Genomic DNA, 16,081 nt, shown 5'->3' on the forward strand with positions numbered 1-16,081 from the left:
AGTCGACTTCTCAGGAGTTTTCTTGGAGGTGGGCAGAGTAGCCCAAAAATTTACTTGAGTAAATGGTGTAAAAAAAGTATTCACTGAAAATACTCAAGTACTGAGTAGCTGAACACAAAGTCTGATTTGTATATAAAATCTGTCATCGGACAAAAACAAAATTAGTTGCAAATGCTGGCATCTTCAAAACTGCAAGCGGACACGTTGGCGCACGCGCGCACGCACAACCGATTTACAAGTTGGCATAACTTGCTCGCCGCTGCCTCCCAGTCGACCCTCCACAGGTGGCATTTTATCTTTTTTCTGTTTTTTATTTTCACCGCCGCAAGGCGCACTTAAGTCTTACATTTTCTCAAATTGACAGCACACCTAATAATGACGCGTCCCTTTCGGTGGAACGCGGTGCATCAAAAGGCACACTTCTTAATTATTGGGTGTGCTGTTGAAAGTGTAAGATTTGTGTGCGCCTTTTATGGCTGTGAAAATACAGTAAATGTATGAATAGTGGGAAACTAACTAGTGTAGCCCAATATAGCGGGACGAGCGTAGCATTTCTTCTTCACAAATCTAAAGTAAAATATTGCGCAGTAAATGTAACTCGTTACGACCCGCGTCTGTTGCCTGGCACGGAACGGGCATCGTTTAAACCTTGCCGTTGTTGAAAGGTGCAAAGTAGGCAGCTTGGGTTGGTGGTCACGCGGCTTTGAGACTTGGGCAGGACTGTGCTGGGTGATGGTGCCTTGACCCGGATCAGGAGTGAGTTTCTGCATGCATCGCTAGTTGTCATGCTGGGGCCTCGTCTCGAGTACCGTCTTCATGTTGAACCGTCAAATCACACCTGCATCATTTTTTGCCGTTTCATATCCCTTTTCCTTTTTTTGTGCAAATGTCAATTTTACATGAAAAATACCCTTGAAGATTCTTCAGGCTTGGTTGACAGTAAACCAAATCCTTGATCTGTCTTAAATGATTTTGGCCACTCGCGTTTTGATGGCCTTCTGATTGTTTGTTCTTTTCATTGCCAGGTTGTGTGTGTTGTGTGTCCTCATTTCATTCATCGCTTCAGTTTGTCAGTCAAGCGTCCCGGGTGTGTCGAACCAGGCCTTGGTCGCCTTTCAGCTTCACAACCAGGGTTGTAGGCCACAATTTGAAGGAATCGTCTCAGGGAACGTGCTTTGCGTAAACAATTTGAAGTGTTCCCTCGCTCGAAGGCAGTTCACTTTTCGCAGTCTTGATTTTTTTATTTTTGTACAATTTTACAACAATGTACCTATTTTAGAAAATGTATGGTTTGAGTGTTAAAAAATGACTTGAGAAAAGTATATGAACTACAAAACATTTATAATGTAAAATACAACAACTTCCGAATTTCATTTATTGCAATGGTTGTTTCTTTTTTTTTTAAGTTTCCCTCCAAAATAGTATTTGAAACCAAAAGTCAGGATGCTCTCAATCACATTTTGAGCCAGACTTGTGCTCGGAAGTCAACTTGAGGAAAATCCCACGATTGATTCAAATTGTGTTCTTGTATCACTTGACCACAGAAAAGCCACAAGTCACTTTATTTGTTATTTTATGTGAGTTGATATGTGATGACATCACTTGAGTGGGAAAAGGGACAAATGTGGTGGATGGACGCTCGGGGTTGTCGGGTTGCACTTTGCAGCGGCAAGCTGCAAAGTGCGCTCTGCTGGAACAACGGCCCGCAGGCGGAACCCGGCTCACCTGCCCGCAGGGCCTCGGAATTCTGTGGAGATGCAAGTGGAGCAATGAGGCCCTCGGCGTGTACAAGTGCATGCTGCGCTTTTGCTGCACACTAACTTTTGGTGAGTAAGTTTCTCAAGTCAAGTTCTCCCAATTGTCAGTGCGAGTCGTGATTGCATGTTTGGCAGTACACGTGATGCTTCAAAAATTAAAACGTTCAGATTAAATACTCCAAAGCAATCGAGTCAACATGTCAATCACAGAAATTTAAGGCAAAATTCAGCCCCTCCCCGCAGAAAGACACAGATGGCATTTTGTCCGATAGCACCCTCTGCTGTTGACATCAAAGTGTCTGAGGGCACTGATGTCAATTTTAGTTGACAGCAGGGGGCGCCACAGGACAAATGGTAGCAACCTGAGGTAGAAAAATGTTGCATTCAGACATTTCATTATTCCAAAGATAAGAATGAATACTGGGTTAAGACTTGTGCAAAGAACATTTTAGCCCAAACTCCCCTTTGAAGAGTCCAAATAGAAAAACTAAATGCTCAAAACAAGTGATGAACAAAGTCCAAGATCACGTTTAGTAAAGAAGCGGGTCGCAACTCACAGCTCTGTCGGGGCAGCGAGGCGAGCAGGCGGCAAAAGTGTGCTTGGACTCTCGGGGACACGTCGTGTCCGCCAGGGCGAACTTCGGCCACGTCATTGGGCCGACGGGTGCCATGTACTGTCACACCATGGAAAAGAAGGACGCATTAAAAAAAAAAAACATTCTGGCAGAAAGGAAACTCTTGTCACCTCTTCAGTCAGCTGAGCCACTTCCAGCAGGTTGAAATAATTGTCACGTTTGCTTTCCCAGTTGAACTTGAGCGCGGCGGGTCAGAGACGGCGTTTGGGGCGGGAAGGTGCGGTCTGCAACACAAACAAAGCACATTGGCAATAAGGGCGCTTAATCTTCCGCAAGTCAGCATTTCACTTTGATTGATTTATTTTAGATTAATGGCTTAAAAAAGTATCTATATGGCTGGAGAAAAAAAGTTGACCTTAAATAGAGGTTGACTTAAAATGTCTGCCTCGAAGCTCTGCCGGAACCTTTTTTTTTTGCGCCGTCGTCCATGTTTCTACACGGGCACGTAGTGGACAAGAAGTACTTGTGCTAATTGGAGCTAACAGGCAGCACCACTCGTTTACTCATAAACTCGTTGAATCGTCTGTAAGTGACTTTTAAGACACTATTACGTGTGTAATGTTGATATAATTACGCCTGTGTGAACTAAATGGTGGCTAGCGTTTGTTTACCTTAAATAGTAATCGCTAACATGCTAATGCTAATCGCGATTGCTAACCGTTTAGCATAGACTAATTTTGTTTAACGCACAGATTAGTTAGAGCCACTTAATTTAACCTTTGTGGATTAACAAAATAATGAAATATGGAGCGTTTGGTGATTATTCAGTGGAATAATCTTATCCCAAAAGAGTCAATAGTGACAGCCCTACATAACCATAAAAAAAAAAGAAAGTTGAATACAATTTCTAGGACAGTAACGGTTTTAGTATTATGCCCTCAGCTTCAAATTTAACACAATTGCAAAACACTAGAAGTCAGGCCAAAGCAATACTTGAGCAGTCATCCAACCAGGGGAGCTTAACATGATTGGTTGGTGTGGACTGCTTATGCCTGGTGACATTTTGCTACGTACCGGAACCCAAGTACAACTTGGGATTCGAATCGCGTTCCTAAATCTGTCTCAGAATCAGGATGTCACGTGACAGTTTCCTCCCGCGGTCCATTACGCCTCCAAGTGTCACATTGTTTCAGCAAGTGCTTTTTCTAAAATTCAATCAAATCCGACCATTGCACTATATTAAAATGTCTTAAATAAATCGAACTTAAGTATACTTTGTATGTAAAATTGCCCTGCTGATTCATCGCCTTACATGTTAAAATATCAACATCCTTTTGAACGTGGCGATTGGTTTAGTGGCAACGCACCTTCACAATAGGCTGAGAAAAAGGTCCGTAACCCAGGTTCAAGTCCCGCTACGGGTGTCATGTTTTTGCAGGCCATTCTTTTCCCCCTATAATACTTTCCATCAAAATTTGACGCCCTGTCGCAAAAAAAAAAAAAAAAAAATTTGAAATGTAGTTTTTGATTAAATATGATAGCACTGGGGGTTTCATCAAAGCATTTAAGTCATGTTGAGGCAAAATAAAACAAACAAACGACAAACCAAGTATCAGCAATAAAAAGCTAATTTGTACTTCTATTCTTATTTTGACAGGGATTCAGTTTTGGTTTCCCATGATATTACTCTCTTATGGCGTCCATTACAATTATAGCCAGATTGCTGATTGATAGGTGATGACAGACAGCCAATAGTTAGTTTCCTTACTGGGGAGCTGGCAACACTGAGCTACTGTTTGATTGTAATTTTACACTTGGCCACCTGATGTCGCTGTGGGGGGGATGTTTCAAACGTTCGACTCCTTTTGGGAATCAATAGTTTTAAATGATTTGATCGTTTGAATGTTCCATTTCTGCCATCCCTAATGCTAAGATCTAACCTGTTGGCAACTGCTGCAGCCTGAACTTGAACCCGTGCCTCCCATTGATGTGCTGGACGGCCATGCCAGCCGCCGCCTTCACGCTGTCATCGCCACACGTCACCGAAGGCAAAGACTGCGGCGCCACAAAGCCTGGCAGAGCCACAGCATAACAGCAAATAGGTGAGTCGCCGTCATGACAAACAATGGAGAAGCACAAGCAGCAGTAGAAAAACGCTTGCAAGCACTTTGAGACTGACAAGCAATCACAGAGGACAAATGCCTGAGTGCTAGTTAGTGTTGGGCAGGCCTGCAATCAAGCACCATTGTGACAACTCATTGCCTCAGTTGAGCAGTAGGAAAGAAAAAAAAGGACTTTGATTCAAAAGTTTTTGCGACAATTTTCGCTAGTGTTTCCTGAAACTGTTTTAATTATCTTAGATAAAAACAATGACAAAATAGTTAAAATGGTTTAGAAAAGTTATTTTGGGTAATTTGATTTGAAGAAAATATGCCAATGCTTTTTTTAGGGATCACCTAAAATAGTGTCAGATAAAAAAAAAAAAAATCCCAATCCAATTTGGACCCAGTTCTTAGCATCAAAGCCCACTGTCCAAGCCCAAACGGCAGCCATGTGATCACAGAAGAGCAGCAGCAATTTTTTATGAAATATTTTTATTCAAGTTGCTGCGTGTTAAGCGGGAAGGGACAAATGTGGTGGATGGACGGCTGAGGATTTCTCAGCTTGGCCTTGCAAACGCAAGCTTCCGAACTCTGGTGGAATAACGGCCTGCAGACGGGCTCCGGCTCGCCAGCCGGGAGGGGCTCGGAATTCTGCGGAGAACCCCAGAGGAACGATGAGGCACTCGACCACAAAGTCCACGGTGCGCTTTTGCTCAAGACTTACTTTTGGGGGGTACGTTTCACAGTCCAGTTCTCCCACTTGTCGGTGCGAGTTGTAATAGGACGCTTGGCAATAGACGTGATTCTTCAAAAGACAACAAGTCAGATCACGTGAAAAAATAAAAATGGCAACAAGCTAAGCTAACTCACAGCTCGGTCGGGGCAGCGAGGCGTGCAGGCGGCAAACGTGCCCTTGGACTCTCGGGGACACGTGGTCTCCACCAGGGCAAACTTCAGACGGGTGATGGTGCCGATGTTCACGTTGTCCTGAAGACGACGAGGCGTTCAAGTGGGCAATAAAGTCAAAAGAAGCGGAAAGGCGAGTCCTTACCGCGGCTGTGAGCTGAGCCACTTCCATCAGGGTGAAGTAATTGTGGTGTTGGCTCTCCCGGTTGAACTTGAGCACCGCCTCCTGCACGGCGCTCACGCCCGTCGGGTCGTCCAGAGGCAACAACTCGGGGCAGGAGGGACAAATCAGCAGCTGCTCCTCGTTTGCGAGTTCTGCAAACAAAAAGTACAGCTTCAACACCAAAATATGCTGGCCCAGCAGGCATCTGCCTTATTTGCCAGATGGCCAGTCCTGCACTGGTCAAGCAAGGGTTATAAATAGGAAAAAAAAAAAGCTTTTTGCAGCCACACCACAAACAAAAACAGGGTGACAAGGTGCGTTTGTGTGTGATGACCTGGTCTGGTGGTGCATTCGTATTTGGTGATTTTGGCCACGCCCCACATCACCCAGAATTCAACACTGCAGGTGGCCACTGCGCCCTGGAAACAGAAAAACAATTAGAACGTTAGCATCCTTAGCAGCCGTCGACTTGAGCGCGAAAGAATATTCACCCGTTCGTCCAGCCGCCACAGTTGACATTCGTCGGCAGGTTTGGGGTTGCTGAAGTGACATTTGGTCTGCACCAGCTTCACGTTCACGTCGATGTGGCAACCGCCGGAAAACTGAAAGACAAAAAGAGAATCATGAGCCTGTCAAGACGCTTTTCATGAGTCACTCCTTGAAGATGCCGTTTGTGCCACTAACCATGCTAGGTGGCTAAATGTTAGCATTGCTACAACAAAAAGCATGGTCAACACGTGTTGGCATTTGAAATTTGCATTTTTTTTTTTAAACACCAAATGAATCTTTTACCAGTAAAGGAATACAAACTATTATCATGCTAAGCGCTAACCTGTTGGTAACTGCTGCTCTGGACCTCCTGCAGCCTGAACTTGAACCCGTGCTTGTGCCTCCCGTTGATGTGCTGGACGGCCATGCCAGCCGCCGCCTTCGCGCTGTCCTCGCCGCACGTCACCGTTTGTGTCACCACAAAGCCTGGCAGAGCCGCCGCGCACCAGAGCAGAACCGCAAATAGGTGAGCCGCCATCATGACAAAGGATCGAGTGGTGCAGGTGACAAACACTCGCTCGCACTTAAAGCAGGCTGGCGAGCTCTGCCGGCCAATCGCAGGGCAGGACAGACAGCCGACACCTGTGTGCTAATTAGTAGTGGGTGGGGGGGGGGGATTTCATCACTCAATCACCATGGTGACGAGTGATGGCGCATTCACCTCAGCTGGAAGCCGAAGGACCGAAAAATCTTTTTATATTTTTCAAGACCACATATTTTTTTTCAATCCATTTTAGAAACAAAACCATTTTTAAGTCGATTTTTTTTATTACAGTAGTCGTATGCATGAGGAAATGAGGATTTGTAAAAAAACAAAAAAAAACTTTTTAGGAAAAAAATTAAGACAAGTTCATCTGTATTATTGTGTAAGGAAGGAAACCTGATAACCTTTTGAGAATAAATCCATATTTTAAGAACAAAATTAATCTCATTTGACAACCAACCATAGTGGAGGAATGTCTGCTACACGCACGTGCCCTGATTACGTGCGTGGTTTGACTGCGTTGAGTTGACGCTCATCTGTAGTTCCAAAATGCAAAATAGATGAGAAAAGAGAATCCGGGGTACGTCTCATTTGCAACCGAATCTTGATTCTATCGGGATTCCTGAGCGAGATGACCCACAAGTACTTTGGTAGGATGTTTCCAATTGTCAAAAATGTTTAGCAAAGGTCACTCTTGACTCGTGGAGATATTACCCACTGTGCGTTACAATATACATCAGGCCACTGACAAGGTATACACACTTGAGATAAAAGGGCATGAAAAGAAAAGCTAGAGGCTTATCAGAACCTCCAAACACATTTGCTGGGATGGGGCAAAATGGAACTTTTATTCTGAAAATACGTGTCCACGCCAAGCCAAGGTTTCAATGTCTTTTGCATTCATGCCATGTAACCCCAATGTTATTCGATGGAGCCCAGACTCCAAACATGTGGGAGGGCAAAGGTCACAGGCAGAAAAACAGCAAGTCCTTGAAACCTTATGTTCATAGTTTTATTTTTTTTCAAAAGCAACCAAGCACACACCAGACTTAAATGCGTTTTTTTTTTTTTTATTGTTAATCACGAGTGCCAAGCACAACGCCATGTTCAGCCTTTGGATCAATATGGCTGATTGACAATAAGCGGGAAGGGACAAATGTGATGGACGGCCGGCTTGCGGATTCCCAGCTGCGCCTTGCAAGCGAAAGCTTCCGGCCTTTGATGGAACAACGGTCCGCATGCGGGGTCCGACGCAGACTTCTGTGGGAAGGGAAAAAATAATAATAATAATTATGAGGTGCTTTGTGCGTACAAGTAACGACATGAATTTTTGTTGACTTACTTGCGGCGGATAAAATTCACATTTAAGTTCCTCAATTTTAGCTTCCCTGTCGTAATAAGTGGCCTGGCAAAAGACGTGAACCTGAAAGGGAAAATAAATGCCGTCAAAATAAAGTAAAATTAAAGACAGTTGACAATCCTGACAAAGAAAACATTTGTCTTGGTTTGAACGTTGCATTAGCATGACGGCTAACTGACAGCTTGATTGGGGCAGAGAGGCGTGCAGGGTGCAAACGCAATGTTGGCCTCTCGGTGGCAGTCCGTCTCCACCAGGGCCAACTTGAGACTCGTCTGCATGCCTAAGCCGAGAATGTACTGCCACGCAGGAAAAGATGGTTTCAAAACAAAAATACTCATTTGGCCTGTGATGCAGCAAAAGCAGTATTTCGCCCACCACGCTTGTCAGCTGAGCAATCTCCATCAGGGTGAAGAAATTGCGGTGTTGGCCCTCGCGGTTGAATTGGAGCACCACCTGGTGTGCCGCTTTCTCGCCTCTTGGGTCATCCAGGGACAACAAGACGGGGCAGTCGGGACAAATCATGACCATTTCCGCGTTGGTGTGTTCTGAAAACAGCCGGCATGTTAAAAAAAAAGCAGGTTAGGCAAAATAAAACTTGCCCTTAAAGGAAAGTTTCAAGTTTGCATGGAGTGAGCGGGAAAGGATTCTGACTGCAATTCATCTTTTCAGAAGCATTTTCTAAATCAAATCATTTGACTCTGGTCAGTTTCCAACGACGGCGAGCGTTGGTGGCGCCTTACCTGGTCTGGTGGTGCAAAGGTGACTGCTGACCGAGGCCATGCCGGATGCCACCGCAAGACGGACGCCGCACGTCGCCACCGCACCCTGAAACCAATAAGCCCTCATGAGCTGGCACCATGACGGGAGGGGGGCGAAGGTTGCGACGGAATAATTACACGTTCAGCAAATCTGAAGGGGACGCACTGCTGGTGAGATTTAGGGTTGCTGAAGTGACATTTGGTCTGCACCAGCTTGAGAGACACGTCCACGTGGCAGCCGCCCGGCACCTGATGGGGGCCCCCCCAAAAAATTTACATTTTGAAACTGTCAAAATTATTTCAACTTAGGAATTGGATTGATTAAATGGGAACGCTAAGCTAACCTGTTCACGAAAAATGAACGTTTGGAAAGAAATTTAAACTGAGTAAATAGATCTCATTGTATTAAAAAAAAAAGAAAAAAAGTCAGTTTCCTAAATTTTAAAGTACAATTTACACGGGGAAAAAAAAATACTAATAAAGTTTTTTGCTTTAGTTCACAAGCCAAAATTTTGGGGGTCAGGGGATATGTCGCTTCTGCATCTCACAAAAACTGTCAAATTAAGGTAAATCATTTCATAGCAAATTTTAAGACAAACGAAAGGCTAAAAGATCATTACACACTTGATAATTCCATTACTTCCTTAAAAAAAAAAAACTTTTAAAGCATGCGGTGCTAATGCTAAATGCTAACCTGTTGATATTTGCTGCCGAGGATCTTGTTGAGCTTAAACTTGAAGCCGTGCTTGTGCTGCCAATTGATATGCTGGACGGCAATGTTGACCAGCGTCTCCACGCCATCTTTCCTGCAGGTGACCCCCGGCAAAGGCGCCGTCCTCAGGAGGGCCAGCGGGGCCAAGGCGCACCACAGCAGACCAACAAACAGGTGAGCGACCATCGTGAAGAACAGCAGATGACGAAAACACACTTGGGTGCACACTTTAAGCAGGATGACGAGCTCGGACCGCCAATCGCACGGGAGGTCAAACAGCTGGCACGTGTGAGCTCATTAGTGGCAGACCTGCTTGCAATCAGTGGCCAAAAATCAGGACACGCGCAATCGAGCAAACGATCAAAGTGGAGAAAAATCCGCGTCCGACCACAACAAAGTTTGAATTGTACAAAACAAACTCATTTTTAAGAAGGGAAAAATATATGATTTTTGGACAAAAGTTGCCGTTTTTACTTTTATTATTTGAATTCAATTTTCCATCATTTGCTTTTCCAAAAACTGTTTTCTATGGACTTTTTCTCAGAGAAATGCTTGATCGCCCCCCCACATCAATTCCTTCTTTGAAGAAGAAAGAAAAATATTATTTATAGCTTAGAATATTTACAATTTATCATGAAAATAGTTTTATTTTGACAAAAAAAGTGATATATTTTTCAAGAAAGTGGTTTTGTCTTAAAAAAAAAAAAGGAAAAATATTGTTTGGACAAAAAATGTGTTTAATAATTTTATAATATAAATAAAATGTTTTTGTTTTTGTGTGTATATATATATATATCTCCCTCCCCATCAATTCCTTCTTTGAAGAAGAAAGAAAAATATTATTTATAGCTTAGAATATTTACAATTTATCATGAAAAAAGTTTTATTTCGACAAAAAAGTGATATATTTTTCAAGAAAGTGGTTTTGTCTTACAAAAAAAAAGAGGAAAAATCTTGTTTGGACAAAAAATGTGTTTCATAATTTTATAATATAAATAAAATGTTTTTGGTTTTGTGTTTATGTATATATATACACACAGCGTTTTTCCCCCCGTTTTTTTTTTTTGCATGGGGAAAAAAGCCTATTTGAGGTAAAATGAGTATTTTTCAAGATAATGGCTGTACAAAGAAAAACCTTTTTGAGGAAAAAGTCATATTTCAAGTATGTATTTATTTTTTCAAGAAAAAAAACAACACTTTTTGAGGTCAAGTAGCAACATTAAGATTAAAAAAAATATTTAAAAAAATAAAAGACAATATCTTCTGGGAATGTATTTTTCAGTATTTTATTTTAAATATATACAAATATTTTTATTATTTGAAGAAAAAAAGAATGTCATTTTTTAGGGGGGTGAACAAAACATTAACATGTAATAATGCCTGATTTTGGCTCATTGACTCCCATTATAAATCACAGTTTTTGATATGCTGTGAACCTGATGTGTTATAATGCATTTTCCGTGATTACTGATGCAATCGCTTCTTTGACGAGTCATAAACATGAAAATAGAGGAATTTGTGTGTTGAGAGTGTTAACACAAAAATCCACTAGGTGGGGCCAAAGGCTAATAAATGAATACAAAATGCATGCATAAAAAAATTCTATTGTTATGACTTATGGACTTGTTTGAGCGTCTAACTATGTCATATGAAATATTCAAATTATTCTTTTATTTTATATATATATACAGCATAGTTAGTCTCCCTATTAGCATAATACCGCTATTATTGTCCATAGGGGGCATTAAAAAAAAAAAAAAAAAAATTATATATGTGTAGATAGGTCTGATGCCACTGAACATTTTGAGCGGTTGAAAGTGAAAAAATATTCATAAATGACTAAGTTATCTCACTTCAAAGGAAATGCCTGATTTTGGCAAAATTACAAGTTTTGAAAAATGCCATTGTGTAAAAACTGGGCATGCATAAAAAAATTATATTGTTATGACTTATGACCTTGCTTGAGCCTCTAACTATGTCATATGAAATATTCAAATTAGTCTTTTATTTTATATATATATATATATATATACAGCATAGTTAGTCTTCCTATTAGCATAATACTGCTATTATTGTCCATAGGGGGCATTAAAAAAATAAAAATAAATAAAAACTATATATGTATAGATAGGTCTGATGCCACTGAACATTTTGAGCGGTTGAAAGTGAAAAATATTCATAAATGACTAAGTTATCTCACTTCAAAGGAAATGCCTGATTTTGGCAAAATTACAAGAGTTTTGTGCTATTCAGAAAAATGCCATTGTGAAAAACTGGGCATGCATAAAAAAATTATATTGTTATGACTTATGGACTTATTCAAGCCTCTAAATATGTCATATGAAATATTCAAATTAGACCTTTATTTTACATATATATACAGCATAGTTAATTTTGCTATTAGCATAATACTGCTATTGTTGTCCATAGGGGGCATTAAAAAAATAAAATAAAATAAAATAAAAACTATATATGTATAGATAGGTCTGATGCCACTGAACATTTTGAGCGGTTGAAAGTGAAAAAAATATTCATAAATGACTAAGTTATCTCACTTCAAAGGAAATGCCTGATTTTGGCAAAATTACAAGAGTTTTGTGCTATTCAGAAAAATGCCATTGTGAAAAACTGGGCATGCATAAAAAAATTATATTGTTATGACTTATGGACTTATTCAAGGCTCTAAATATGTAATATGAAATATTCAAATTAGACCTTTATTTTACATATATATACAGCATAGTTAATTTTGCTATTAGCATAATACTGCTATTATTGTCCATAGAGGGCATTAAAAAAATTTTTTTTTTAACTATATATGTATAGATAGGTCTGATGCCAGTGAACATTTTGAGCGGTTGAAAGTGAAAAAAATATTCATAAATGACTAAGTTATCTCACTTCAAAGGAAATGCCAGATTTTGGCAACAATTACAAGAATTTAATCAAAAAAAAACGCCCAAGGTTTAAGGAGGCTGACGACCAATCACAGAGGAGGGCAAATGCCTGACACCTGTGTGCTCAATTAGCACACAGGTGTGGTGGGCGGGTCTTCAATCAATCACCATGGTGACGACTCATTGCAATCTGCAAATCATTGATGATCCCTTATTAATGGACATTCCAAATGTATGAACATGCAATAAAGAGGATTGGGTTAAAAAAACAAACAGCAAATTTGAAAATATTTAAAGAATGCCTTTTTTTTTAAAGAAAAAGTCATTCTGTTTTACTAGGAAAAAAATCCCAAGTAGTACTTTAACAATTATTATTTTTCAAACAAGTTTGATTTTTTTTTCTTTTCGCAGCAGCAATACAAAATATGTTTAAGCCAAATTTAGAATCCTATGAAAATATTTCAATTGAAATTTCAAATATGGATAAATGAAAAATCACAGGGAGGGACTCAGCGTCGAGCCGCTACTCCTCCGCGTTGAGAGGAACCAGTTGAGGTGGCTCGGGCATCTGGTTCGGATGCCTCTTGGACGCCTCCCTGGGGAGGTGTTCCGGGCATGTCCTATCGGCGGGAGGCCCCGGGGACAACCCGGGACACGCTGGAGAGACTACGTCTCTCGGCTGGCCTGGGAACGCCTTGGGATCCCGTCGGAGGAGCAGGCTGAAGTGGCTGGGGAGAGGGAAGTCTGGGCTTCCCTGCTAAAGCTGCTGCCCCCGCGACCTGACCCCGGATAAGCGGAATTGAAGACGGACGGACGGAAAAATCACCTCCTCCAAAATATTCAGAATGAAAAAATATTGAAAAATCTGAACATGCGAGTACATGCAGTTGCTGAACCGCGAGTAGCCAAAGCACAGATTGGTTGACTGTAAAGACAAGGAAAAGGGGGGGGAGGAGTTACCCCACATGCTGAGTGCTCCTTTGATCGTAATGACCCCCAGAAAACTTGCTTTTAGCCTGGTGCTAAAACAAACTTTTTTTGAACAAATTTAACCAGGAAAATCACTTTTTCAAGGGAGTCCTGAGGCGCACTGAAACAATTCATCACATGCCGTTAAAACAGTCAATTAAAAACAGGTTAATGACTTCATTTCCAGGTTCTTTAAAATGGTATCAAACTGAGGCGGCGCCCAGACGGAAGCAAATCCGGCTCGGTTCCTCAAACAAATCTCGTCCACACAGGAACGTTTCAAGACTTGCGTGTGTCCAAAAGAAGACGCTGAGGACGTTTAACGGCTGTAATGTATATGCCCAACATATTCGATGGAGCCCAGACTAACATGTGGGAGGGCAAAGGTCACAGGCAGAAAAATGGCAAGTCCTTGAAACCTTATGTTCATAGTTTTATTTTTTTTCAAAAGCAACCAAGCACACACCACAGACTTAAATGTTTTTTTTTTTTATTGTTAATCACGAGTGCCAAGCACAACGCCATGTTCAGCCTTTGGATCAATATGGCTGATTGACAATAAGCGGGAAGGGACAAATGTGATGGACTGCCGGCTTGCGGATTCCCAGCTGCGCCTTGCAAGCGAAAGCTTCCGGCCTTTGATGGAATAACGGTCCGCATGCGGGGTCCGACGCAGACTTCTGTGGGAAGGGAAAAATAATAATAATAATAATGAAGTGCTTTGTGCGTACAAGTAAAGGCATGAATTTTTGTTGACTTACTTGCGGCGGATAAAATTCACATTTAAGTTCCTCAATTTTAGCTTCCCTGTCGTAATAAGTGGCCTGGCAAAAGACGTGAACCTGAAAGGGAAAATAAATGCCGTCAAAATAAAGTAAAATTAAAGACAGTTGACAATCCTGACAAAGAAAACATTTGTCTTGGTTTGAACGTTGCATTAGCATGACGGCTAACTGACAGCTTGATTGGGGCAGAGAGGCGTGCAGGGTGCAAACGCAATGTTGGCCTCTCGGTGGCAGTCCGTCTCCACCAGGGCCAACTTGAGACTCGTCTGCGTGCCTAAGCCGAGAATGTACTGCCACGCAGGAAAAGATGGTTTCAAAACAAAAATACTCATTTGGCCTGTGATGCAGCAAAAGCAGTATTTCGCCCACCACGCTTGTCAGCTGAGCAATCTCCATCAGGGTGAAGAAATTGCGGTGTTGGCCCTCGCGGTTGAATTTGAGCACCACCTGGTGTGCCGCTTTCTCGCCTCTTGGGTCATCCAGGGACAACAAGGCGGGGCAGTCGGGACAAATCATGGCCATTTCCGCGTTGGTGTGTTCTGAAAACAGCCGGCATGTTAAAAAAAAAGCAGGTTAGGCAAAATAAAACTTGCCCTTAAAGGAAAGTTTCAAGTTTGCATGGAGTGAGCGGGAAAGGATTCTGACTGCAATTCATCTTTTCAGAAGCATTTTCTAAATCAAATCATTTGACTCTGGTCAGTTTCCAACGACGGCGAGCGTTGGTGGCGCCTTACCTGGTCTGGTGGTGCAAAGGTGACTGCTGACCGAGGCCGTGCCGGATGCCACCGCAAGACGGACGCCGCACGTCGCCACCGCACCCTGAAACCAACAAGCCCTCATGAGCTGGCACCATGACGGGAGGGGGGCGAAGGTTGCGACGGAATAATTACACGTTCAGCAAATCTGAAGGGGACGCACTGCTGGTGAGATTTAGGGTTGCTGAAGTGACATTTGGTCTGCACCAGCTTGAGAGACACGTCCACGTGGCAGCCGCCCGGCACCTGATGGGGGGGCCCCCCCAAAAAAATTAACATTTTGAAACTGTCAAAATTATTTCAACTTAGGAATTGGATTGATTAAATGGGAACGCTAAGCTAACCTGTTCACAAAAATGAACGTTTGGAAAGAAATTTAAACTGAGTAAATAGATTTCATTGTATTAAAAAAAGAAAAAAAAGTCAGTTTCCTAAATTTTAAAGTACAATTTACATGGAGAAAAAAAATACTAATAAAGTTTTTTGCTTTAGTTCACAAGCCAAAATTTTGGGGGTCAGGGGATATGTCGCTTCTGCATCTCACAAAAACTGTCAAATTAAGGTAAATCATTTCATAGCAAATTTTAAGACAAACTAACGGCTAAAAGATCATTACACACTTGATAATTCCATTACTTCCTTAAAAAAAAAAACTTTTAAAGCATGCGGTGCTAATGCTAAACGCTAACCTGTTGATATTTGCTGCCGAGGATCTTGTTGAGCTTAAACTTGAAGCCGTGCTTGTGCTGCCAATTGATATGCTGGACGGCAATGTTGACCAGCGTCTCCACGCCATCTTTCCTGCAGGTGACCCCCGGCAAAGGCGCCGTCCTCAGGAGGGCCAGCGGGGCCAAGGCGCACCACAGCAGACCAACAAACAGGTGAGCGACCATCGTGAAGAACAGCAGATGACGAAAACACACTTGGGTGCACACTTTAAGCAGGATGACGAGCTCGGACCGCCAATCGCACGGGAGGTCAAACAGCTGGCACGTGTGAGCTCATTAGTGGCAGACCTGCTTGCAATCAGTGGCCAAAAATCAGGACACGCGCAATCGAGCAAACGATCAAAGTGGAGAAAAATCCGCGTCCGACCACAACAAAGTTTGAATTGTACAAAACAAACTCATTTTTAAGAAGGGAAAAATATATGATTTTTGGACAAAAGTTGCCGTTTTTACTTTTATTATTTGAATTCAATTTTCCATCATTTGCTTTTCCAAAAACTGTTTTCTATGGACTTTTTCTCAGAGAAATGCTTGATCGCCCCCCCACATCAATTCCTTCTTTGAAGAAGAAAGAAAAATAT

General features: G+C 42.0%; 3 protein-coding genes and 1 long non-coding RNA gene across 4 annotated transcripts; all 4 read right to left on the bottom strand.

Annotated features, from left to right (window-relative positions):
- Nucleotides 1-1,548: 1,548 nt before the first annotated feature.
- LOC147166628 (uncharacterized) lies at nt 1,549-2,624 on the bottom strand. The gene is made up of 3 exons (XR_015096414.1): nt 2,503-2,624; nt 2,315-2,431; nt 1,549-1,747 (listed from the first exon to the last, which is right to left on the bottom strand). It is a non-coding gene; the product is annotated as an uncharacterized LOC147166628 (long non-coding RNA).
- A 2,302-nt stretch (nt 2,625-4,926) lies between these two features.
- LOC147166629 (antihemorrhagic factor cHLP-B-like) lies at nt 4,927-6,530 on the bottom strand. Its single transcript, XM_086089563.1, has 7 exons — nt 6,336-6,530; nt 5,995-6,105; nt 5,838-5,922; nt 5,486-5,655; nt 5,305-5,421; nt 5,159-5,239; nt 4,927-5,085 (listed from the first exon to the last, which is right to left on the bottom strand). The coding sequence occupies exons 1-7, from the start codon at nt 6,528-6,530 to the stop codon at nt 4,927-4,929; spliced, it is 918 nt and encodes a 305-aa protein (XP_085945689.1).
- Nucleotides 6,531-7,631: 1,101 nt separating this feature from the next.
- On the bottom strand, nt 7,632-9,968 carry LOC147166630 (alpha-2-HS-glycoprotein-like). Its single transcript, XM_086088329.1, has 7 exons — nt 9,349-9,968; nt 8,793-8,903; nt 8,637-8,721; nt 8,272-8,441; nt 8,076-8,192; nt 7,879-7,959; nt 7,632-7,796 (listed from the first exon to the last, which is right to left on the bottom strand). Exons 1-7 carry the CDS (start codon nt 9,550-9,552, stop codon nt 7,656-7,658), a joined length of 909 nt encoding a protein of 302 aa, XP_085944455.1. The 5' UTR covers nt 9,553-9,968; the 3' UTR covers nt 7,632-7,655.
- A 3,803-nt stretch (nt 9,969-13,771) lies between these two features.
- LOC147166631 (alpha-2-HS-glycoprotein-like) lies at nt 13,772-16,081 on the bottom strand. Its single transcript, XM_086089564.1, has 7 exons — nt 15,462-16,081; nt 14,908-15,018; nt 14,752-14,836; nt 14,387-14,556; nt 14,191-14,307; nt 13,994-14,074; nt 13,772-13,912 (listed from the first exon to the last, which is right to left on the bottom strand). The coding sequence occupies exons 1-7, from the start codon at nt 15,663-15,665 to the stop codon at nt 13,772-13,774; spliced, it is 909 nt and encodes a 302-aa protein (XP_085945690.1). The 5' UTR covers nt 15,666-16,081.

Source organism: Leptonotus elevatus, chromosome 11, assembly GCF_054856555.1.
Source record: "Leptonotus elevatus isolate MCC_2025b chromosome 11, RoL_Lele_1.0, whole genome shotgun sequence".
Lineage (NCBI taxonomy): Eukaryota > Metazoa > Chordata > Actinopteri > Syngnathiformes > Syngnathidae > Leptonotus > Leptonotus elevatus.